This window comes from Nyctereutes procyonoides, unplaced genomic scaffold (assembly GCF_905146905.1).
Source record: "Nyctereutes procyonoides isolate TBG_1078 unplaced genomic scaffold, NYPRO_anot_genome, whole genome shotgun sequence".
Taxonomy (NCBI): Eukaryota; Metazoa; Chordata; class Mammalia; order Carnivora; family Canidae; genus Nyctereutes; species Nyctereutes procyonoides.
Window position 1 is genome coordinate 46,311,120 of NW_026575049.1, and position 26,335 is coordinate 46,337,454.

The 26,335-nt window shown below is 45.3% G+C and overlaps 1 protein-coding gene and 1 non-coding gene across 2 annotated transcripts; both read left to right on the plus strand.

The window, feature by feature from the left end:
* The first annotated feature begins 257 nt into the window (after window positions 1–257).
* Window positions 258–18,140, plus strand: LOC129512177 (collagen alpha-1(I) chain-like). The gene is made up of 3 exons (XM_055329442.1): window positions 258–401; window positions 551–716; window positions 17,611–18,140. Exons 1-3 carry the CDS (start codon window positions 258–260, stop codon window positions 18,138–18,140), a joined length of 840 nt encoding a protein of 279 aa, XP_055185417.1.
* A 36-nt stretch (window positions 18,141–18,176) lies between these two features.
* On the plus strand, window positions 18,177–18,269 carry TRNAI-UAU (transfer RNA isoleucine (anticodon UAU)). The gene is given in 2 exon segments: window positions 18,177–18,214; window positions 18,234–18,269. It is a non-coding gene; the product is annotated as a tRNA-Ile (tRNA).
* The last annotated feature ends 8,066 nt before the right edge of the window (window positions 18,270–26,335 follow it).

A 26,335-nucleotide genomic window follows, 5' to 3' on the forward strand; every position in this document is an offset into this window, starting at 1 on the left:
CGTGACCTCGCGGGGGCCCTTCCCGGACTTCGGCCCCGGCCCGCCCACCCCGCGCCCCCGCGCCCCCCCGGGGCCCCTGCCCAGCCTGGCGGCCTCCGCGCGAAGGAAGCTTCGCTCCCTGCTTCCCGCCGGGCGGGGCTCCCTGGGTCGCGGTCGTGCGCGGGCCCCTGTCCGCAGGCTTGGCGCCCGGACCCCGCGGGGGCCCCGAAGTCAAGACTGTGACGGGAGGAAGGCGGGTTGGAGCCCCGGCGGCCGGGATGGAAGCCTCGGCGTCCCCGCCCGAGAGCCCGGGACGTCTGCGCAGCCAGCGGGGGTTGCACAGCGGCCCCCACGGCCCCCACGGCCCCGACGGTGGCAGCCCCGTGCGCCCGCCAGGACGCCGGTCGGGCCAGAGGCCCCGGGTCTGGGGAGAGCCGCTGCCGGGAAGGCCCGGGACGGGACGGGACGGGACGGGACGGGGCGCGCCGCGGGACCCGCCACCCTCGCCGCTTCCCGGTGGCGCCCAGCACCCACGCGGCGCCCGCGCTGTCCGAGCTCGGGCGGGTCCTAGGACGCGCCCACGTCGCAGGGCAACTCGGCGCGGGTCTCACGGGTGCAGAACCTCGGGGTGCGGGGTGGGGCGGGCGGACAAGCCTGCGCCCGCGATCGCAGCCCCGTGACCCAGCCCCTGCCCTCGGGGGCGCGCTGTGAGGTCGGAGGCCCGGAGGAGCGGGAGGGTGCGGAGGCGGCGAAGACGGCCGGACGCCTGCTTTCCTCGCAGGCTCCCGGGCTCAGGATTCTTAGGGGAAAGGTGCGCGTGTGTTGCAGGCGGGTGGGGTGGGGAGAAGGAAGGCGGCCGGGCTCGGACGCCGGAATCCAGGCGACGCCTCGCGCTGCAGCCCTGCGGCCCCCCTGCCCGCGCCCCGCCCCGCCCCTCCGACGCCTCCTGCGCGAACCCGCGCCCGGCCGGAGAGGAGAGGACCGCCACCCACCTGGGCTGGGAGGACCCTGCAGTCGCCTCTCCACGCCCACGCCTTTCCCTCTTTGTCCGCCTTTCCATCTTCTTTTCAGTTATTTATTTAGAGCTTTTTTTTTTTTTCCTGAGCATTTCTTTCTCAAAAATATTGCATATTGTTCGGCACCAAAACAACTCAAACGGTATTCTTGGTCTGTCCCCTGTAAGTAAGCCAGAGGAGACGTAAACAGTGACTCCTGAAGCAACAAGGACCCATGCATGATAGGTGAGGTTTGTTTTGGATGTTTGTTAACTGGATGCTTGGATAGTGGGTGGATAAAGGCATGAACAAATTCCCACCTAAAGAGAAAAATTCTTAGCTGAACAGATGTTCTGTTACATAGTACAAAGGAAGGGATAGGGATCCCTGGGTGGCGCAGCGGTTTGGCGCCTGCCTTTGGCCCAGGGCGTGATCCTGGAGACCCGGGATCGAATCCCACGTCGGGCTCCCGGTGCATGGAGCCTGCTTCTCCCTCTGCCTATGTCTCTGCCTCTCTCTCTCTATCTCTGTGACTATCATAAAAAAAAAAAAAAAAAGGAAGGGATAGTTACCCTGCATTTTAATTTATGAAGTCAAATAAGGTGAGTAATTGAGGCCACAAGTTGGGGTCTGAATGATCCAGATGAACCCTAAACCCAGGCTAAATAATCTGCTGTATGGTCACTGTCAAATATGCTCTCTGGCTTGTACTGTATAGATAAAATATCACATCTGTTCAATTGGCAGTCTTCCTATTCAATTTGAGTGTCTGGCACCATTTATTCGACTCCAGTGTTCAGGAAAATGTTACAGCATGGTCTAGTCACAGCTGGCTGGAATCCTCCTACCTGTCGATCTGTGGACTCTTTCTAGTTTCTAGACCTTACCCCCTTGCAGTAGCCACCTCTCCCCTCTCACAGGAGCTCATTTGCACTGTGGAATCAGAAGCAAACAGGATCTGCTGTAGGATCAGAGCTTGTTAGAACGTGTCCTACCTGCTGGTGCCTTGCTCTGGTCTCCCCTGGATGGCAATAACTCCCCTTCCAAATCACTGAGTTCAGTAGATGCTTCTAGGCTTTGGTGAACCTGGCTGGTGATAACTGTCAAACCCCTACAACCTTTCAGATGGACAGAACCAGTTGCTCCGGCCAATTCCTTTCCCTGAGCTTCTGGGTCTGTCTTTGCCTCTCTGACTTTTATGTAATGCAGCAAATATTTAAAAACAGAGAGCTTTATATGAATGCAAGGGCTAGATTATGAGCTGTATGGGTTACTTGGAAATCTGTGCTCTGGGCCTCCTATCCCTTGAGTTATTTACAAGTCTGTTTTGAAACTTCTAGGCGTATGGTTGGTTTATTTTTGCTGTTGGTTTTTTGTTGTTATTTGGCTATCATTTTGGCTTTTTTTAAAAAAAGATTTTATTTATCATTAGAGAGAGAACATGAAAGAGAAAGAGAGAGAGAACAAACAAGGAGAGCAAGGAGGGAGATGCAGGCTTCCCACTGAGCCGGGAGCCTGATCTGGGCTCCATCCCAGGACCCTGGGATCCTGACCTGAGCTGAAGTCAAGATGCTTGACTGAGCCACCCAGCTGCCCTACTATTTTGTTTTTCGTTTCTAATTTTATCGCACTGTGGTGAATGAAGATGGCCTGGGTATTATTTTGGGGTGGATGGATGTGTTAATATTTCCTTTGCAGCTTAGCCTACGGTCAACTTTGTGAATGTGTATTCTTCTCCTAGAATGCAGTTCTAAATGTTTCTGTTAGGTTAACCTGCTGTGTCACCCAAATAATCATTATCCTTATTTTTATTTTCTTATTATTATTATTTTTTTTTATTTAAGTCTTTAGGTTTATTTAAATAACCTCCAGTGAGAGCTGAGCAGGCCAATTACTACCCCTTCCTCATAATACTCATTAACCAAGACAGAGTAAGCATACCCTGCAGCCAGCCTGCCAGCCACTCTTGTGAGGGATTCTTATTATTTTTTTATGAGAGAGAGTGAGTGGGGTGGCAGTGGTAGAGGGAAAGAGAGAGAGAGAGAATCTTAAGCAGGCTCCATGCCCGGCACAAAGCCGAACACAGGCTCAATCTCATGACCCTAAGATCATGACCTGAGCCCCAATCAATTTCTCCCTATTCTTTGAGCAGATTTTACTTTACATATTTTGAATCTGTGTTGTTAGATGTAAAAATCCTCATGACTATTTTCCTTCTTGTTGTAGTGTTTCTTGATCAATATGAACGATTTCCTCTTAGTTTCTTTTCACCTTGACTTCAACTTTGTCTGATATTAATATTGCTATACCTTTGTGTGCTTGTGTAGTTTCCAGGTATTGGAAGTTGATCAAAAAGATGCCACAAGGCTCCTGGCTGGCTCAGTCAGTGGAGCGTGTGACTCTTGATCTCAGGGTTGTGAGTTTGAGCTCTGAGTTGGGTATAGAGATTACTTAAAAATAAAGTCTAAAAAAAAAAAAAAAAAGATGCCACAATAACTTCTTCCCTTCTCGAATCCATACGCCTTGCAGTATGACTTTGTCACTCCTCAAAGGTGAGTGTGTTTCTGCACCCATGGCATGTAGCTGGAGTTTAAAAATCTCTAGTCTGAGAGCCTCTGTTATTTAAAAGGTGATCAACTCTTTTATGTTTGTGTAATTATTGCTATTTTTTTTACATACTCTTGACATTTTATTTTCTGTTTTCTAATTGCCATGCTGTGTTAGTTTCTTATTGTTGCTAAAACAAATTACTACAAACCTAGAGGAGCTTACAATGACACACATTTATTATCTTACAGTTCTGTACGTCAGAAGTCTGAATGGGTATTGTGAGCTAAAATCAGAGTATTGTCAGAGCTGTGGGTTTTTTCCTGGGGATTTGAGGAGAGAACCCGTTTTCCTTGCCTTTCACAGCTTCTAGAACCCTTCCTCCATTGTGCAATGCCCTTCCTCTATTGCTAAAGGGCATCACTCCACCCTCTGCTCCCTTTGTCACACCACTTTCCTTGTGACTCTCCTGCCTTCCTCTTTCCCTTTAAGAACCTTTGTGATTCCATTGGACCCACTCAGATAACTCAGGATAGTCCCTTCATCTCTAATGACTTAGTATAATCACACCTGCACAAGGCCCTTTCATCAAGTAAGGCAACATAGTCACAGGTTCTGGGGATTAGGATGTGGCGGTCTTTGGTAGGGGGAATGGATGAGAGGATGGGGTGTTATTCTGTCTACACACATGCCTCCTCCTTGTTTTTTCTCTTCTTTCTTTCCTAGTTTATCAGGATGCTGTGGGTAACAGAAACCCCAGTTAAACAGCAGCATAACCAATGGAAAGTTAAACACTTGTGTAACTGGATTCCCAGTGGGAGAATGAGCCTGTGACCAGCAGTGTCATCATGGACCTTGCTTCTTTCCATCTCTCAGATCTGCTATTTGCAGCATCAGCTTTATCTCAAGGCTGCTTCTTTGAGAGGTCAAGGGTTGTAAAGTGTCCATAGGTTTTCCTTTCGGCCGGGACTTCCTGACCTTGGCACCGTTGACATTTTGGGCTGAATAATTTTTGTAGGGGGCTGTTCTTTTGCATTGTAGGATGTTTAGCACACCCATGGTTTCTCTCCCCTAGATGCCAGAGTTCTTCTCCAGTCGGGACAACCAAAAATGTCTCTAGACATTGCCCAATGTCTCTGGGGGTCAAAATTGCCCCCAGGCGAGAACCATGTATGCTTACTGGCAATCTGAGGCTCACATGACCATACTTGAACTAGTTATTGGGGCAAAGGGAGTGGGCTACTCTGATTTAGTCAAATTAAGATTTGTACTTGAAGCTGCTGGTGGAGTTGGCTTCCCTCCAAGTCTGTGGCCAGGGGAAGGGGTGGGATCCTTACACAAAATTCAGATCGGAGGTAGGAAATAATTCTTGGGAGGTAGTCATGTCCATGACACCCGGCTTTTTTTTTTTTTAATTTTTTTTTTTTTAATTTATGATAGTCACAGAGAGAGAGAGAGACATAGGCAGAGGGAGAAGCAGGCTCCATGCACCGGGAGCCCGATATGGGATTCGATCCCAGGTTTCCAGGATCGTGCCCTGGGCCAAAGGCAGGCGCCAAACTGCTGCGCCACCCAGGGATCCCCGACACCCGGCTTTTGATTACATTTTCTTTCATCGATTTTTCCTTTGACACCCTATTCCTATATATCTGGGGGTTATTCTTTAAATACACGCATTTATCTAAATTTGTAGATTTCTAATAATATGTATTGTTAAATAGCATCTATATCCCCCGCCCCCCAGAACCTAAGGCAAGAACAAAGAAATCTGGGCAAGTTTTAACTTCCTTCTGGAATTCCCTACTGGCAACTTCCATGTTGATTTTGTTTAGATTATAATTTAAAAATTTTATACAGGCAATACTTAGATGTTAATATGTTAATATGTTTTCATAACCTATTAACTTGCGATTGCTTTTTATAGTCCAAACATTTTTGGGGAATTATTCTTTGTGTGTTTGTGTGTGTCTGTGTGTCTTTCTTCAGATCTGGGAAATTCTTGGCTTTTATAAAATTGTTTCTCATCTGTTCTATTATCAACTTGTTCAAAAAAATTTTTGATGAATGCTAGAATTTTTAGATCTTATCTGCATGTCGTTGAACTTTTCTTTCTTTTCCTCATTTCCCTTTGTCCTGCATTGTGGGAATATTCTTTTGCCTAGTCTTTCAGTTTACTGTTTTTCTATTCAGTTAAAGTATTCTATGGTTCAGCCCCTCTACTGAGTTTTAAATTTCAATGGTTTCATATTTTTATTTACAAATACTTTTTAAAAGGATTTTATTTATTTATTCATGAGAGACACAGAGAAAGAGGCAGAGACATAGGCAGAGGGAGAAGCAGGCTCCCTATGGGGAGCCCCGATGCAGGACTCTATCCCAGGACCCCGGGATCACACCTTGAGCCAAAAGCAGATGCTCACCACTGAGCCACCCAGGCACCCCTATACTGTTTCTTCTTTTTTTTTTTTTTTAATTTTTTATTTATTTATGATAGTCACAGAGAGAGAGAGAGAGAGGCAGAGACACAGGCAGAGGGAGAAGCAGGCTCCATGCACCGGGAGCCCGATGTGGGATTCGATCCCGGGTCTCCAGGATCGCGCCCTGGGCCAAAGGCAAGCACCAAACCGCTGCGCCACCCAGGGATCCCTATACTGTTTCTTCTTAAAGAGTTCTGCCTCTGATCCACTCCAGTGGGGCTGGGGTATTGTGATGTTGGGGAGCATTTGGTTCTAAAGCTAGTAAGAAGGGCAGCCCAGGTGGCTCAGCGGTTTAGTGCCGTCTTCAGCCCAGGGCTGGAGACCCGGGGTCGAGTCCCATGTTGGGCTCCCTGCATGGAGCCTGCTTCTCCTTCTGCCTGTGTCTCTGCCTCTCTCTCTGTCTGTCTCTCATGAATAAATAAATAAAATCTTGAAAAAAAATTAAAAAATAAAGCTAGTAAGGTTGCAAAAGTTGCATATGGTTAAAATCAGATTAGAACATTCTTTATGTCACTCATAAAGTACAATATGCAGTAATTCTTAGACATGAAAGCTTGGGAACCACTGAGCTAGAACCACCACAGGGAGTAACAGAAGGAAATCAATATGGCAGATGCTTGGACCTTTGGTCTGTTTTGCTCTTAAGATAACCCTTGTCTTTCTGGGTGAACAGAGGATGGGTGGGTTGTTTTCAAAATGTTTCTGTTTGCCTGCAGGGTTACTGCGTTCTGTGCAATATTAAGCCCTTTGTGCCAGTTATTAAATTACTGTCTCTCAGCTCCAAACCCATTGTTTACATTCTGCATTATGATGCACGGGCTGGGATGCTGCAAACTCCATTGTTGCTTCCCAGCTGGTTCTGTTAGGCCCTGCCAGTTGGAGGTAAGGAGGGGAGTCTGCAAGGATGGGGATGGGCAAAGCGGGGGCTGGCTCCTCACTGATTGCTTTCTGTCTGTGCTCTGCTTGCCGGTGGCTCCTGAGCTCCACACCCTGGGTCCTTCCCTCAGCTTCCTTGTCCTGTCCTCTACAACTGGCAGTTCTTGAAGTATCAGCTTTGAAGAGACCCCCATCAGAGAGAGATACCAACAGTAGAAGCTGGTGTGCCCCCTTTGGAGGTCAGAGTTTCAAGGCTGCACAAGTCCTCCCCCACCTTCCAAGTTTTAGTAATTGTTCCTTTTTTTTTTTTAAACGATTTTATTTATTTATTCATGAGAGACATAGAGAAAGAGGCAGAGATATAGGCAGAGGGAGAAGCAGGCTCCCTGCAAGGACCCTGATGCGGACTTGATCCCGGGACCCCAGGATCATGACCTGAGCCAAAGACAGACCACTCAACCACTGAGCCACCCAGGCTTTCCAGTAATTGTTTCATCTTTGGTGCCCTCAGCCCCATGGGTGGTAGCTGCTGCTTCCAGCTGCTATGGTGTCTGTGATACTGCAGAACTCTTTTTTTTTTCTTTTCAGTTACCTAGTTAACTTTAAACCTAGCTAACAGTTCTCTGTAGTAGAGTCTTTGTCAAGACTGGCATGGTTTCTGTCTCTTGACTGGTATATTTTTATATGCTTAATTTTACATATTAAAAGATTTGTTGGGGCTCCTGGGTGGCTCAGTTGGTTAAGTGTCCAACTCTTGGTTTTGACTCAGGTCATTATCTTAGGGTTGTGAGATCAAGCCCTGTATCAGGCTTTGCACTGTGTGGATCCTGCTTAAGATTCTCTCTCTCCCTCTTCTTCTGCCCCTCCCTTACTTCTCTCTCTTAAAAAAATTATTTATAGTTATGATTTGCAACCAAGGGAGGGTTAGATCCTAAGATCAAGGCATCAAATAAAGTGTTTGGCCCTCCAATATATTGCCTCTCTGATGTTATCACAATTGGCTGTTGGCCCTGGGATGGAGCAGCTGAGACCTACTGGACAGAACACGGCAGAGTAGGGCAGCCAAGGAGAAATCCCTTCATCTACACTGTGGTTACTGTTTGCTTTCTGGGGCTCTCTGTAAATAGAACAGGAAGTTTATGTCTCCTGTCACCTCGCAGGTGGAAGGTCCTTGGGGAGACATTCATAGGTTAGCTCTGCTTTCAGTTTAGCTCATATATCTGCTACATTTCCATTTTCTCTGGCTCCAGGGCCAGTGGGCTCTCTTCTATACTTTCCTCTCTCCTCTCTCCCATTGAGATATTCTACAGCTTCTCTTTGCCAGGGGCCACTGAACACTACCCCCTTTAAATCATTGGTAGACACTCCCCACCACCTCACCCCTCCACCCGCCAGCATCCTGTGGCATTCCTTTAATTTTTCCTGGCATGGATCTTACATGCCTTGAATGAGAGTGGGGCTCTTATGAATCCAGGGCACTGTGGATGGTGGCTAACCTAGGCATTTCCTGTGTCCTGGTGGAATTCATGCCTGCTTTCTGCAGATGGAGAAACTGAGAAATATCAGTCACTCCTACAACTTAGTCAGAAAGACCCCACCCCACCCCCAAAAAAAAGCCAACAAAATAATGGGTGAAAGATTTGAACAAAGATATACAAATAGCCAGTAGGTACATCAAAAATGCTCAACAGCATTAGTCATCAGGGATATACAAATTAAATCTACAATGAGATATTATTACAAACCCAGTAGAATGAATTAGATTAAAGAATGAATGAATTAGAAAATACTAAGTGTTGACAAAGATGTAGAGCAATTGGAATGCTCAGCATCGCTGGTGGGAGTATAAAATGGCACGACTACTTTGGAAATAAGGGTCTGGCAGTTTCTTATAAAATACAGAACTTCATCAGGGCATCTGGGTGGCTCAGTAGTTGAGCATCTGCCTTTGGCTCAGGTCGTGAACCCGGGGTCTGGGATCAAGTCCCGTATCAGGCTCCCCGCAGGGATCTGGCTTCTCCCTCTGCTTATGTCTCTGCCTCTCTCTTTGTGTCTCTCGTGAATGAATAAATAAATAAATAAAATCTTTAAAAAAAATACAGAACATCAAAGTTAAAAACTTTTGCACACCAAAGGTCACTATCAAAAAGTGAAAACAAAAATGGAAGAGATTATTGCAAATCCTGTATCTAGTAAGGGGTTAATATCTGGAATATATAAAGAAATCCTAAAACTCAATAACAAAACCTTAAAAATCTAATCAAGAAAGGGGCAGCCCGGGTGGCTCAGCAGTTTAGCGCCGCCTTCAGCCCAGGGCGAGATCTTGGAAACCTGGGATCGAGTGCCATGTCGGGCTCCCTGCAAGGAGCCTGCTTCTCCCTCTGCCTGTGTCTCTGCCTCTCTCTCTCTCTGTGTCTCTCATGAATAAATAAATAAAATATTAAAAAAAAAAAAGCAAAGGGCAGAAGATTTGAAGACATTTCTCCAAGGATATACAAATGGCCAATCAGGACATGACAAAATGCTCACCACCACTAAGTTGGGAAAAGCAAATCAAAACCACATGAGGTACTACCTCACCTCCATTGGAATAACTGTTACTAAAAAAACCCCAAACAGAAAATATGCATTGGTGAAGATGTGGAGAAATTGCAACTCTTGTGCATTACAAGTGGCAATGTAAATGGTGCAACTGCTGAGAAAAACAGTATGGTTCAACAGAATTATCATATAAAGAAGTTCAACAAAATTCTCATATAATCCAGCAATTCCACTTCTGAGTATAGATCCAAAAGTGAAAGCAGGAACTCAAACAGATATCTGTATACCTCTGTCCATAGTAGCGTTATTTGCAACAGTCAAAAGGTGGAAACAACCTAAGTGTCCATTGACTGATGAATGAATAAACTTAATGTGGCATATATATGAATATCATACTAATATTCTATATTATACTAATATAATATTCATATATGAATATTATACTAATATAAGGGATGAAATTTTGACACATGCTGTAATATAAACCTTGAAAACAGTATGCTAACTGAACCCAGACAGAAAAGGACAAATATTGTATTATTCCATTTATGAGGTAACTAGAATAGTCAAATTTATAGAGATAGGAGGTAGAATAGTAGTTACTAGGCGCCGAGGTCGAGGGAAATGAAGAAGTACTTTTTAAAAGGGGAACAGATTTTCAGTTTGGGGTAATGAAAAACTTTTGGAGATGGACAGTGGTGATGATTGCATAACAAGGTAAATGTACTTAATACCACTGAATTGTACACTTAAAAATGGTTAAAATGGTGAATTTTACGTTTACAAGTTTTACAATAAAAAATGCGTTTATGAAAACTATACACAAAAATACCTTCTGATCCAGCAATTTCACTCCTGTATTTACCCAAAAGAAATGAAAACAAAATACTGTGCACAAGAATGCTCTTAGCAGCTTTATTTATGATAGGTCCAGGCAAGAAATAACCCAAGATGTCTATTAACAGGAGAATGGCTAAACCATGTGTTGTTAACCTTACAAATAAAAACTGCCAGTTTATTTTACCAGCAAAAGATGGATTTACTTGGGAATAAAAGAGAACAGCAATCTAGGGCAAGCAAGCCGAACAAAACCATAGGCAGGTCTGAGGAACAATGGAGGGGTGCACTCTTTTAAGGAGGAAAGGTGTAGAGGCACCTGTGTGGCTCAGTGGTTGAGCATCTACCTTTGGGTCAGGTCATGATCCTGGGATCCTGGGATGAAGTCCTGCCCCAGCCTTCCTGCAAGGAGCCTGCTTCTCCCTCTGCCTATATCTCTGCCTCTTTCTCTGTTTCTTTCATGAATAAATAAATAAAATCTTTTTTTTTTTTTAAAAAAAGAGAGGAAAGGAGTAAGTTGGAGAAGCTGTTATAAACTAAAAGTCCTCTGGCTATAGTAGTAGAGTAGTATGCAAGGTCAAGTCCATCTCTTCCTATTGGGTCTGCAGTTGACTATGAGTAGTGGGTGTGAGAGGTCCCCCTGCTGGAATCTTCCAACTTCATTTTAGTGAGGTTTTCCAGTTACTATGTTGCCCTTCTGATTTTTCTTGAAAGCATCACTAATCAATAGGTCCTTTCTATTTAGTGTTTTTTTCCCCTCTCACATAACCAAGAAGAGCCTTTCCTGGTTGTCATGTCTAACATCGAAGGGAAAGTGCCTAGCAGTTGAAAACCACTTAAGCCACCTTGGAACAACAGTGAGCGTTAGAAGGAAGCTCTCAGGCACTTCTCATTGCAAGTCTGGATCTTCAACATCATTGTATTGGGCACCTCCTTCTGGCAAAAAGATTGATAGACAAGTATAGAACCAAAAGCAACGCGACGATTCCAAACTGTATGTTGGTTTTAAAATATTTATTGACCCAAAGTCATGTATACCTTCTGGAAGTCTCTTAAGGTGTCTAGGAGGCAAAATAGTGAAATACTATAGGAGCGCCTGGGATGAAATAACAGAGCACATCTGGGAAGATACAGTACACACATAAACAGGAAGAACAGTTCATGAATTTTTTTTTTTGCAAGAATAGCAAAACTTCTAAGATAGCTGAAAGAAAAACTATTGTTACCTCAAAAGAACTGTTTAGAACCATGTTTGTTATCAGTAATAGTCTGTAAAGTTGCAAATTCAGAAACCATCAACTTGGAGAAGAATCCAGAGCTAGTTAATAGTTCAGATAAAAGACTTTTGTGAATTCTGAATCTTGTAACCCTTCAGAAATACAGCATCATAATGCCATGGTTTCGGAAAAGGTCATAATCAAAGATTTCCTCCTTTTTTTTCCCCCCAAGAGATTGGGAAATGTAGATAAAGGCATTTTCTTTCCACAAAAGAGGAGAGGCAATGGGCCTGTTGCCTGGTCCGGACATCTTGAGAAAAGCGTTTGCCCAGGTGTTGTCTGTTTCAATTCCCAGAAATCTATACTTTCAGGTCATCAGATGGTGTGCAGGTCCAGCCAGGGTTTGGTGCTTTCTTTAGATATGTCATAGGAAGGAAGCCAAGGGTCTATTCTTTATTTATGGTTTATGTATTTATAGCAGTGCAAAGGAGGCTAGGATTAGGGTTGCCATGTGTTTTGGCTGTTCATGACAGTCACGAGTTATGGTCCTTGATCAGTGTCACTGACAGTGCCCCCTCTCACTCTCAGCAATGTCTCTGTTTGGAGGATGAATTAAGGGGCGTTAACTCTTGCCGTACAGTTTTCTATCAAGCTACTCCCACTGATAGTGGCTAGAAGTACAATACACACACACACACACACACACACACACATATCTGCTTGAAGGCAATGAAGAGCTATGGAGGCAGTCCTGTGTCGAGGAGCCACAATTCAGGGAGAAGTGCACTGAGATGAGTGTGACACCCTGAGTGGCTTTCCTCCCTGATGCGTTGGCCCACAGGTCAGTGGGAGGAACCAAGAGGCAGAAAAGCTGGGCAGAGAGCAGTACTTCTCAAGAGTAATACGTGATTTTTTAAAATGTCTGAGTTTAAATAAGTTCATTTTTAAGTTTATAATAAAACGTCTACATAATATGAAAACACGGCATCATAGTTGAAATGGCAGCATTTCTTATTAATGGTACATAAAATAATATTTCTCAGTATAGGGCATCTTAGAATTAGTGAAATATGGTATATTTGTTCCCATGTATCAGTGTCTCTAGAGGACAGATTCCTAGAGGTAGAACTGCTGTGTCAAAGATGTATGCATTGGAGAGATTCTGTTGAACTGTCTCAAAAACAAAAACAACAGTGTCCATGTGCCACACGCTTACCAGTGTTGGGGGTTAGCAGTCTTTTAAGTTTCTTCTCATCTACGGGCTCTTATCAGGTCTTCACTAAAGCTTCAATCCAGAGTGAAGGGATCTGTGGTTCCCCAAATTATCTGGCTCCCTCCTGTGTGTATTCGCTTCAGTCTGCATCACACTGTCCTAGAGGTTGGGCCATGGGACCCACACTTCTTTCTCCCCTAAGGGAAAATAAAGGGCCATTTCCCCACGTGGTGCTGGAGAGGACTGTGGGCTAATTAGCATAAGAGGGGATCTCAGAAGCTCCCTGATCTCAGGGGTTCTGGAAGGCATTCAAGGTGGTCTGCACTGTTACCGGTGGCAGCGCATCTTCTAAATTTCTAATTTGAAAAAAAGTAATTAAAGTAATTCCTTGGGGGCGCCTGGGTAGCTCAGTCAGTTAAGTGTCTGCCTTTGGCTTGGACTGTGACCCCAGGGTCCTGGGATCCAGCCCTGGGTTGGGTGGGCTCCCTGCTCAGCAGGGAGTCTGCTTCTCCCTCTCCCTCCACCTCTCCCTCCAGCACATGCCTGCGTGCACTCTCTCTCTCTTACAAATGAATAAATAAAATCTTTTTTTTTTTAAATAAGTAATTCTTCAGACAATCTCTTGCCCCACAAAAATGGGATCACTGTGGGAACCTCCCAGCACCTGCAGATGTGTGCATATGACTCAGCCACTCCCATGGATCCTATGTGAGTTTTTTTTCTTTTTTTTTTTCTATGTGAGTTTTGACTACTCCATGGCAACTTTTTTTTTTTAGTCCTATACTGCTTAGTATACGCTTATATTGGAATGCTGGCTAAAAATAAAAAATGTGAAAAGTTTGCTGAAATAAAGCAAATGAAGACCATAACATGAAAACTCTACAATATGACTCAAGATGATCTTCATTTGCTAGACATGCACATTGCATCCAGCTGATTAAAATGTTTATCTGGCTCATCCTGATATCTCTTCTATGTCAGAAACCAAAGCCAAAAAAGAAAATAGAGTGACCATTCTATCCAATACAGTCTTTCATTATTAGGAATAAACATGAGCCAGGCCCACTTCATAATATTTGCAGAGTGGTGCTTGTATATAGTAGCCTGAACCTGTCTGTTTTATCTCATTGTTTGGACACAAAAACATGAAAGTAATAAAAATAAATGCATTTTCTTAAAGTGCAAGAAGCATGAATTCCAAACATTCATTTAGAAAAGCAGTTTTTGTCTGTTTTTGATGCTATGACTCATTAAATTTCATACACTTTAATATACATTTGTGCCAGTATCAAATATAAATGTTCTTTTAAAAGTTATTTGCTAAACAGCACTGTTGGTGGGAATGCTAACTAGTGTAGTCACTCTGGAGAACAGTATGGAGGTTCCTCAAAAAGTTAAAAATTGAACTACCCTATGATTCAGCAATTGCACTCCTAGGTATTTACCCAAAGAAAATAAAAATACTAATTCAAAGGGGTACATGTACCCTGATGTTTATAGCAGTATTTTTTTTTAATTTTTATTTATTTATGATAGTCACACACACAGAGAGAGAGAGAGAGAGAGAGAGGCAGAGACACAGGCAGAGGGAGAAGCAGGCTCCATGCACCGGGAGCCCGATGTGGGATTCGATCCGGGGTCTCCAGGATTGCACCCTGGGCCAAAGGCAGGCGCTAAACCACTGCGCCACCCAGGGATCCCTGTTTATAGCAGTATTATCTACAGTAGCCAAATTATGGAACAGCCCATTGACTGATGAATGGGTAAAGAAGAGTAGTGTATATTTATGAGTGTATCACTCAGCCATAAAAAAAGAATGAAATCTTTTTGCTATTTGCAACGGCATGGATGGAGTCAGAGAGTATTATGCTAAGTTAAATAAATCAGTCAGAGAAAGACAAATACCATATGATTTTATGCATATGTGGAACTTAAGAAACAAAACAAATAAGCAAAGAGGGAAAAAAGAGAGGAGAGAGAGAGAGGCAAACCAAGAAACAGAACCTTAACTACTGGTGGTAGTACACCTGAAACTAGTATTACTCTGTATATTAGCTAACTGGAATTTAAATTAAAACTTCTAGAAAGTTATTTGTTAACAAAGCATGATTTTTCCTTACATAAATAAGGTAAATCAATTTTGCAACTACATGGCACATGGAAATAGGTTGAGACTAGCCTTTATACTGTAGGCATTACTTGAGATTGTTTTAAAGTTACACAGGAGCACCTGGGTGGCTCAGTGGTTGAGCATCTGCCTTTGGCTCAGGTCATGATCCTGGGGTCCTGGGATAGAGTCCCACATTAGTTCCCTACAGAGAGCCTGCCTTCTCTGTGTCTCTCGTAAATAAATAAAAACTAAAAAAAAAAGTTATACATACATATCAAATGTTTTATATTTTACTTTTTTAGAATTTTATTTTAAAAATAACATATACATCACAAAAATTATTAAATGATTAATAATCTCAAGGTGTTGGGAAGTATATACATGATAAAAAGAGTTCTCCAATCGAGATAGGCGGGAAAGCTCTTATTTGGTCTAGATCCCCTAGATTTTTTTTTAAAAAGATCTTATTTATTTATTTATTCATGAGAGGCACACAGAGAGAGGCAGAGACCTAGGCAGAAGGTGAAGCAGGCTCCCTGTGGGGAGTCCGATGCGGACTCGATCCCGGAATGCCAGGATCATGACCTGAGCCGAAGGCAGACGCTCAACCACTGAGCCACTCAGGTGCCCCTAGATCCCCTAGATTATGAAGGAAGCTAAGGTCCAGAGAGGGTAAGAGATTTACTTAAGGTCACACAACCAGGGAGGGTCATGGGTCAGACTCTTAATTCATGGCTCTTCAGAGTCAGTCTGTGGAGTTTAAGTGATTTGAAGGTCTCTAGAGACTTCTTGCTGGAAAAATCTCTCGGGTAGCAGATGTCCTGACACTGCCCCCCTCTCCACGTTCTGCACTGCCTTTACTAGATGCTTCCTTCCCAGCCCCACTCTCCTTGGGGATTAAGCTATTTTAGTTTCCAAAGTCCATAGGGGGTGCTGTCTTCCCCTCCCATGCAACCAGGATCAGTTAATACCTGCTGAACCAACAAAAGAGGAGATCCAGGATGGGAGAAGTGAGAGGCAAGGTGGATCACCTGAGGCCAACGTTGCTGCTCAGGGTTTACCAGGTGTGTTCTCCCTGAGGGACTTGGAGGCCGGAAGAGCAGACTCTGCAGATGCTACTGTATTTGAGAAGACACTATGTATAGGTCCATGACTTACTTTGTTTCCCAGGAAATTAACCCTTTTCAATTTAAAATTCAAAATCTGGGGCGCCTGGCTGGCTCCAACGGTGCAGCATGCAAGTCTTGATCTTGGGGTTGTGAATTCAAGCCCCACACCTGGTGTAGAGATTATTTAAAAATAAGGTTACTTCTCTCTCTCTCTCTCTGTGACTATCATAAATAAAATTAAAAAAAATTAAAAAAAAAAAAAAAGGGATCCCTGGGTGGCGCAGCGGTTTGGCGCCTGCCTTTGGCCCAGGGCGCGATCCTGGAGACCCGGGATCGAATCCCACGTCGGGCTCCCGGTGCATGGAGCCTGCTTCTCCCTCTGCCTGTGTCTCTGCCTCTCTCTCTCTCTCTCTCTCTGTGACTATCATAAATAAAAAAAAAAAAAGAAAAAAATTAAAAAATAAGGTTACTTATTCCCCCACACCCTGCCCTATTTATCTCTTCCACCTGGCTGTTCCTGAGTTGTATCCTGTTGTAACAAATTGGCAATCTAGTAAAGAAGAAAAGAAAAAAAAACCTTAAAAGAAAAAAACATTTAAAAATAAACAGATAAAATTTAAAATTTTTTAAAAAGCATTCCCACCTCAGGGAAACCATGCAATTACCTTCACAGCCTGTTCCAACTTATTTGTTTCAAAGTCTCACTCTCTGCTGTCCTGGATGTACCGTGGACTTGGCCAGGCATGCTCCAAGAAGCCCTAATCCTGCTGTGTTGTAAACAACCTGCATCCCACCGCCCACCTGGTGCCTCATGGGATCCTGCAGCTGTGTTGACCATCCTCCTTTCTGAGCTCTTGCTCTTGTTCAAAACTATCTGGAGCACCTCGCTTACCTCCTCTGGGCGGATAACCCAGCAGGCACAGGGCCCTGAGCTTCCTACCAACACCATGTTCAAGGCAGGGGCCTGTTACTGCCTCTTCATTGCCTGCCCGGTCAGTCTGATTGATTCCGCTTGAATCTGAAGCCTCTATACAATCCTGCTGTTTGGCACGGTCACCCTACCACAAGCTGTGACTGAGCAGTCACCGTCAGAGTGACTACATACGTGATCTTTATTCTGTCTCCCATCACTTGCTCCTAGCAGTTCCCCAGCCTATTATCACAGCGTTCTGTTGTTTGTTCTTCCGGCTCTGGTCAACCAAACGGGGTGACCAACATGCCAACAGAGGCCCAGCAGACAATCCAGGGTGGCAGCCCTGGAGGAAGACACGGGGAGGGTGGTGTCTGCTTTGTGCAGCGAGGTGGCTGCAGCTGACCTCGCAGGGGGACGCGGGTGTCCCGCGGAGTTATCAACGAGGGACAGCAGGCACAGTGTCTAGAGCCCGTCAGAATGCTCACATTTTAAATTCTTTTGAAATCAGAAGGAAAAATAATATTGTAACAACAAATCCAGCCTGAATTATATGTATTTTTATTTTGCCGTAATAAAATACCATTAAAAAAATTTTTTTTAATGGAGGAAGGGGTCCAGGAAGACGAAAGTTATAATTAGGCTCTAGGTACAGTGTGACATTGTCTATTTTTTTTTTTTTTTAAGAAATGGGGTATCCAAACCTCTTGATTTTTAAATACTGGGAACTCGTTTTAAAACGAAAACAAACGTGTAGTGGCCCAGCAAAGCCCGCGGGCTGAGTCTGCACCTGCCGCAGGTGCGGGCTACGGTCCCGTCCCCGGAGCGGCCTCGGGGACGCGCTGGTGCCTGCGCTCGGGCGGCCCAGGGACCGCGCGGCACCTCGGGGGCGGGCCGGGCTGGGAGGCCGAGGCCCCGCCCCCGCCCCCGCCCCGCCCGGGGCCGCCCGGCTCCCCGCCGACGGCTCGCGGGCCTGCAGGGCGGCGCGGCGGCGGGTCCCGCGGGCCCCGGGAAGCGGCCCCTGCCCTGCGCCCGCCCGCCGGCTCCCGCGGCGCCCGCTCGCGGACGGAAACTCCCGGGAGGAGCCGGCGCGGCGGCCGCGGCTCCTCCTCCCGTGCGCCCCCCAACGGCCCGGTGGCCTGGCGGTCGCGGCCCCGCCAACCTGCCCTCCGTCCCCGGGGGGGACCCCCGCGGGACCCCCCGCCCGCGCCACCCGGGGCCGCGGCGCCCGCCGCCGCCGCCTCGCGGCCGGAGCCCACGCCCGCGGAGCCGCGAGCCGCGAGCCGCGAGTGCGCATGCTCCGCCGGAGCCCGCACCGGGCCTGGGTGAACCCTGATAGAGCCATCGCGAGGCCGGCTCAGCGGAGCTCCAGTGGCGCAATCGGTTAGCGCGCGGTACTTATACAGCAGTACATGCAGAGCGATGCCGAGGTTGTGAGTTCGAGCCTCACCTGGAGCACGACCCTTTTGGACACCGCCGCCCCCTTTTATCTCCTCGCCCAAAGGCGCCGGTCAGTCTCTCTTTAGCCGGCCCAGCTCGCGTCGCTGCCTGCGTGCGCCGGTCGCTCCGCCGCCGGCAGGGAGCGGCTCGCCCTGGAGCTTCTTACCCGCCGTGCGAGCGACCTGCTGCCCCCACGCACCACCCCGCCGCGCGAGCCGGGCCCTCTGCGAACCCGCTTCCTCCTGCTTCTCTTCCCCGGCCTTTCCTTTAACGGCACCCAGTCCCCGCCACGGTACCGGCTGTGTGGAGGGGAGAGCCAGAGCCCGGGGCGCCGCACCGTAGGGGTTGGGGCGGGGGGGGGGGTCCGCCCGGGCACCGAGGTCGCCAACCTGGCGGGCGTGCCCCCAGCTCCTGGCGCCTGCGCCCGGACCAGGTCGCGGTCCCCGTCCCCCGTCCCCCGCCCCCTGGCCCCAGCCCGGGCCCCGTGGGGCGAGGCGCGGCGTCGCTGGGTGGCGGGTGCGAGCCGGGCGACCCCTCCTGGCGCGTGGGACGGAGGTGGAGCAGCTGCAGACACCCCGAGACCGCGGGCCTCCCCGCCTCCCCGGGCGCACAGGCCTCCGGGGCGGACGGGCAGAGTTTGGGAACCGTGCCCTGGGCGTGCCCCTCTCCCCGCCGTCCGTCTGCACTAGCGCGGTCCGCGGGCCCGAGAGCAGACGTTTTCTGGGGACGTCCTTTGATGCGTCCACCGATGCCAGCTTCAGAAGCCCTCCCGGAGGGACAGGACGTCTGGTTTTTGCAGCCAGCACGGAAACACTCCTCCGAAGCGCGGGGGCTGCTTTGCCTTGGGGTGGGATGGGTGCCCCACATCCGCAGAGGTGTGGGCGGAGCAGGGGACAAGTTTAGTCGGGTGACAGTCGTCCCACACGCGTTCTCCCCGAAGAGTGGTTTCTGCTGCTTTTATGGACAGGTTGGTAGTTAAATCCTGGGATGGAAATACTACCTGGAATGGGATGGAGAGCCCCACGCCCACTGCAATGCCAGAAAGTCTGCCCTCCTCACCTAACCCACCTAACCCAGGGCCAGGCCCCTCCCAGGGGGAGCCTTTTGCTCACAGGCTCATTCATCCTCAGCAGATGGTGGGAAATCTAGCCTAGGCCTGGAGACAAGTATCTATATAATAATAATAATAATAATAATAATAATAATAATAATAATAATTGCTTACATTAAAGTTTTAAGAAATGATTTGCATACCATTTTAAAGTATATAATTCAATGGATTTTAGTATATTCACCGAGGTGTGTAACCATTACGAGGGTCAATTTTAGAACATTTTCAGCACCTCAGTAAGAAACCCCATTTCCTGGAGCTATCACTGCCCTAGCTCCCCACTCTAGCCCTAAGCAATCAGGAATCTACTTTCTATCTCTATACATTTCCGTCCTGTGGACTTTCATATGGAAGTCCTGGTAAAAATCTACTCCTGGGGGATCCCTGGGTGGCGCAGTGGTTTGGCGCCTGCCTTTGGCCCAGGGCGCGATCCTGGAGACCCGGGATCGAATCCCACGTCGGGCTCCCGGTGCATGGAGCCTGCTTCTCCCTCTGCCTATGTCTCTGCCTCTCTCTCTCTCTCTGTGTGTGTGACTATCATAAATAAATAAAAATTAAAAAAAAATCTACTCCTGGTAAAGATGCTATGACCACTGTTGAAATAACAATAAAGGATTCAGAATATTACATAGACCTGCTTGATAGAGCAGCAGCAGCAGTCTGAGAAGACTGATTTCAATTTTGAAGGAAGTTGTACTGTAATCATAGAACCTGTGGTCCTGGGATCCCTGGGTGGCGCAGCGGTTTGGCGCCTGCCTTCGGCCTAGGGCGCGATCCTGGAGACCCGGTATCCAATCCCACGACGGGCTCCCAGTGCATGGAGCCTGCTTCTCCCTCTGCCTGTGTCTCTGCCTCTCTCTCTCTCTCTGTATGACTATCGTAAATAAATAAATAAAATTAAAAAAAAAAAAAGAACCTGTGGTCCTTTGTCCATTTAATGCTTTCAAGATTCACCGTGTCCTACCCTGTATCAGTACCTGATTTCTTTTTATAAGGTAATTAATACGCCATCGTATGAATTCTCTTCCTTTTTGGACAATGGTGAAAAGGTTGGCACTTTTATAGGAACACTTGCTGAAAAGTGTTGTTTAAAAGGGAATTAATTTTGAAATATACAAAGCATAAAAAGGATCAGACTGGCCAAGTGTATATTTCTGACTGTTCGAGGGTACTCACTGCAAGAACTGTTCAGATTTTATTTATTTATTCATGAAAGACAGAGAGAGAGGCAGAGACACAGGCAGAGGGAGAAGCAGGCTCCATGCAGGGAACCCTATGCGGGACTCGACCCCGGGACCGCAGGATCATGCCTCGGGCCAAAGGCAGGCACCCAACCGCTGAGCCACCCAGGTGTCCCTGTTCAGAGACTTCTGAGAGCTGAGCACCCAGCAGTTTCTCCACATGGACAGAAATAAATGAATGTAAGATCATTCTGCCTAACTTCCCATCCAAGTCAGAATGAATCCCTTTTAGGGGGTACCTGGGTGGCTCAGTGGTTGAGCATCTACCTTTGGCTCAGGTGGTGATCCCGGGGTCTTGGGATCAAGTCATGCATCAGGCTTGCCACAGGGAGTCTGCTTCTTCTCTCTCTGCCCATTTCTCTGCTGCTCTGTGTGTCTCTCAGAAATAAATAAATTAAAAAAATCCCTTCTACAAAACCCCAGCTCCCATTTGAAAATTTCTGGTATCAAAATGTCTTTTTTTTCATAAGGCAACCCATTCTACTTTCTGTCAACTCTCAAGGTTAGAACTTTGTCTTAAATATTGTTTCTGTCCCTCTTGGGTATTGCTGGAACAGTGGTGGTTTGGGGACCTATTTTCTGGTTAAATGGTGAGGTGGGAAGGAAGGAAGTGAAATTAGTTGCCCTTTCTCTATTTGCCCTAGAAATCCCCTTCTAGGAAATCAGTAATGGGTCAAAAAAACAGACTACTGGCAGATTTGTAGTCCAACATCTTAATGTGACTTTGATCGAATTTTTAAAGATTGTGATAGGTAACAAAGATCAAGTGGGGATATTATGGGAAAATGCTTTAAAAACCATACAGTGCTATGCAGATGGGAGGAGGTGGCATTATTAATGCCACAAGATTGGTGGATTAGTCCTGTGTATGATGTAGCATGGCTTTAATGCAGAAGATGTAGAAATACGTGGTGGATGAAATCGGAAGGGAGGGCGAAATTATAGGTGAACAGTTGGAGAGCTCTAGCAGGAGAGAAGCATGACACACCCCAGGCTAGCATTAGCTTTGTACTTACTTTGCATGAAGACAGGCTTGTGGTGCTCGCTGCAAAGCTGCTCGGGACTGCAAATTCAATAGAATTTGGAGGACAAGTAGAGACAATCCAGAGACAAATGTTTCTGACAATTGACAATATGCAATTTGATAGAGATAATTGTGTGCCTGTGTTCAGTTCAGAGCGCAGTCCGGGGATGCCTGGCTTGACAGCTGTTTGCCTGTAAAGGATCTGGGGATTTCAGATGTATGCAACCTCAGTTGTCCCAGCGTGTGACCCAACTGGTAAAAATGTCAACAATTATTAATGCGTCACAGCACTGTATAATGCATTACATGGTGTGGTGTCAGAGATCACAAAACAGCAGCCTGTGGAACAAATCTAGCCTCCTGAGAGGTTTTGTTTGGCTTTCTAGCACTGACTGACCAGGCGTTTGAAACATTTTTCATCATTGGCCTACATATTGGGAGATTTTACTGAAACGTCCAGATTTCAACTTTCTAATAAAAAATCAGAAAAGTTGACCATCTGGGGCCCCTATTCCCACATGGCAATGTTAGCTGCCCTCTTTGGATTGGGCATGTGATCTTCCATTCTCTAGGGTCCCCCCGCTTTCCATGAAGCCCCAGCACAGGGGTGGGTGCCAGCTGCCACTTCTTTCACCTGCTTGCTTTGCTGTTTTCTTAACCCTTGACTCATTTCTCTCCTGTTGCCCTGCAGACACTGAACATGTGGTCTCCATGTGGATCAGGGAGGGAATACTTCTGTTGAACAGCCTAGAAGAGCTGGGATATGTGTGGATACAGCCTATGTAAAATTCAACAGAACAAAACCCCAGTTCTTTATAATGGAAGATATATCCCAAAGTAGGGGAGATAGCATATTTACCCCCACCCCATGTATCCATCCATTATTACTTCCAAGACTTATCAACACTGTTTCATCTCTGGATTTCCACAACATTCTTCCCTTACCCTGCATGATGGTCACTGGAATATTTTAAAGGAAACCCCAGATATGGTTTAATTTAACTTGTAAACACTTTAGTAGGTATACCCAACAGCTAACCATGGAATCATTATTACACCTTGTAAGATTAATAATAATGCCCCTGCATCACCTAATACCTAGTCCGTGTTAAAATTTCCACACTTATCCCTGAAAGGTATTTTTGCTTTTGGCTTGCTTGAATCAAGATCCAAACAAAGTCCACACATTGCATTTGGCCAACATGTCTTTTGAATTTCTCTCAACATATCTTTTGAGTATACCAATTCCTTCTCTCCCCACTCCCTTTAATGATATTTGTTCATCTGCAGAATTTCCCACAGAATTTGGCCAATGGCACCCTCAAGACACCCTTTCACAAACTCTTTGATCCCTCCTGACAATAGCTCTAGAAGCTTGATAATATTCAAGACTCAATTTTTTTTTGCAAAAATATATTCTAGGTGGTACTATGTGCTATTGCATCACAAGAGAAAGTACATAATGTTCCACATTTTATGATGTTAATTTTATTGGTGAGTTCAGACGTGGTCAACCTAATCCATCCATTATTAAATTCCCCCTCAGCCTCTAACCTAATGGTTTCAGCAGCCATGGATGCTCTTTGTCTAGATTTATTATTTTATTAAGGATTACACAATAGTGATTTTCTAATTCTATTATTCATTCTACATTTATGATTGTGATTCTTAAAAAAACAAACCTTTTTTCTGCATTGACTGATTTTCCTCAAGCACAATTCATGTTAGAAAAGCCTGGATAATATTGTTTTATATTTTTCCTTTTTCTTTTTTTTTTTTATTATTTATTTTTATTTTTATTTTTACGATAGTCATACAGAGAGAGAGAGGCAGAGACACAGGCAGAGGGAGAAGCAGGCTCCATGCACAGGGAGCCTGAAGTGGGATTCGATCCCGGGTCTCCAGAATCGCGCCCTGGGCCAAAGGCAGGTGCCAAACCGCTGCGCCACCCAGGGATCCCTATTTTTCCTTTTTCTACTAATCTTCAAGAAGAATGAGTTGATACCCTCACAATTCCCAAAGGTGAGCAATTAGTTTTTTATTTTACAGGGGTTTTTTTTTGGGCAATAGTTTACATACAACAAACAATAGTAATAATGTTGAGTAGCCTTTTGAGTTCTCATTAGACATTCATGTATCTTCTCTGGTAAAGTGTCCATTCAAATCTTTTGCCCTTTTTTTTGTGTGTGTGCATGTGTGGTTGTCTTTTCATTTTATTTATTTATTTAAATTTATTTATTTGTTTATTTATTTAGTGAGTTAGTTTTAGAAAGAGGGTGCACCTCTGCTCATAAGAGCTGGGGTGGGGAAAAGGATGGGGAGAGGGAGAGGGAGAGGGAGAGGGAGAGAAAGAATCTCAAGATTTCATGCTAAGCACAGAGTCTGACCAGGGGCTTGATCTCATGACCCTGAGATCATGACCTGAGCTTAAATCAAGAGTTGGGCACTTAACCAACTGAGCCACCCCGGTGCCCCTGTCTTTTCATTATTGAGTTGTAAGAGTTTTTAATAAATTAAATTTAGTAAATTATTAGTAATTTCTAATTATTATTTTTAGTAAATTTAATTTAGTAAATCATTAGTAAAGAATTTCTCCTAGTTTGTGGCCTGGACTTTTCTTTTCTTTTTTAAAGAGTAGGTTCTTTTCCCAAGGTGAGGTTTAAACTCAACACCTTGAGATCAAGAGCCACAGGCTCCCCAGACTGAGCCAGCCACATGCCTGGGTTTTCATTTTCTTAACTGAGTCTCTTCAAGAACAAAGTTTCAAAATTTTGATGAAACTCAATCTATTGGGCAGCCTGGGTGGCTCAGCGGTTTAGTGCTGTCTTCAGCACAGGGCCTGATCCCGGAGACCCGGGATCGAGTCCCGCATCGGGTTCCCTCCGTGGAGCCTGCTTCTCCCTCTGACTCTGTCTCTCACGAGTAAATAAATAAAATCTCAAAAAAAAAAAAAAAGAAAAAGAAACTCGATCTATCATTTTTTTTTCTATAGTATTTTTGGTGTCATGTCTAAGAAATCTCTGTCTAACCCGAGATCACCAAGATATTATTCTATGTTTTACCTCTTAGGAGTTAATTTTTGTGTAAGGTGTAAGTAAAAGTCTAATTGTGTGTGTGTGTATATGGATATTCATTTCGGCACCAATTATTGAAAACATATCCTTTTCCTGATTGAACTGCTTTGACACTTTGTCAAAAATAAATTTACATTTTTACATTTGTGAAAATGTGTTGGTCTTTTGCCAGACTATCACTCTATTCTATTGACCTTATGTCAGTGTGGTGTTATGCCAACACCATACTGTATTGGTTACTATAAATTTGGAAACCAGATAGTGTAAATCCTCCAATTTTGTTCTTTTTCAAAACTGTTTAGGCCATCGTAGGTCCTTTACCTTTCCATATAAATTTTAGGATCAGCATGCAATTTTCTATGAAAACATCCTGGGATTTCTACAAGAATTCCATTGAATTTGTGATCAATTTGAGGAGAATTGTCTACCTAACAATTTTGAGTCTTTGGATTCCATAAACAAGGAACATCTCTCTATTTATTTAAGCCTTTAATTTCTCTCTTTTTAAGATTTATTTGTTTATTTGAGAGAGAGAGAGAGAGGAAGGGGCAGAGGGAGGGGGAGAGAAAAACTCAAGCAGACTCTGTGCTGAGTGTGGAGCCCCACATGGGGCTCCATCTTATGACCCTGAGATCATGATCTGAACTGAAACCAAGTGTTGGATGCTTAACCGACTGAGCCACCCTGGTGCCCCTAGGTCTTTAATTTCTTTCAGCAATGTTTTGTAGATTTCAGCATATAAGTCCTGTCCTGTACTATTTCTTTGTTAAATATTTGGCAGAAGTCACTAGTAAAGCACTGTGGGTCTATAGTTAGGAGGGTTTTTAAAAAAATTTTAATCCTATAAATTCAATGTCTTTATTTATTTTTTTTTAAATGCTAGCTCCTCTTTATTTATTTATTTTTTTTTTAATTTTTATTTATTTATGATAGTCACAGAGAGAGAGAGAGAGAGAGAGAGGCAGAGACACAGGCAGAGGGAGAAGCAGGCTCCATGCACCGGGAGCCCGACGTGGGATTCGATCCCGGGTCTCCAGGATCGCGCCCTGGGTCAAAGGCAGGCGCCAAACCGCTGCGCCACCTAGGGATCCCAAATTCAATGTCTTTAATAGATGTGAGACTATTCAGATTATCTATTTTTTAAAAAAAATATTTTATTTGTTTATTCATGAGAGACACAGAGAGAGGCAGAGGGAGAAGCAAAGCAGGCTCCCTGCAGGGAGCCCGATGCAGGACTTGATCCCAGGACCCAGGATCATAACCTGAGCCAAAGGCAGATGCTCAACCACTGGGCCACCCAGGAATTCCCTAGATTATCTATTCTTGAGTGAGGTTTGGTATTTTGTATTTTTCAAGAAATTTGTCTATTTAATTAAAGTTGTTCAATTTATTGGCATAAAGTCATCCTTAATATCCCTTCTTGTCTTTAGGATCTATAGTCATGTCCTTGCAAGTTTTTGAAACTGGTTAATTTGTGGGGTTTTTTTTTTTCCTTTTCTTCCTGATCAGTCTGATAAGAGGTTTTTTGCTTTTATTTATCTTTTTCAAATATCCAGCTTTCAGTTTCCTTGTTTTCATTTCAGTTTCGTTTCAGTTTCTCTATAGTTTCCCTGCTTTGCACTTGATACTGATGT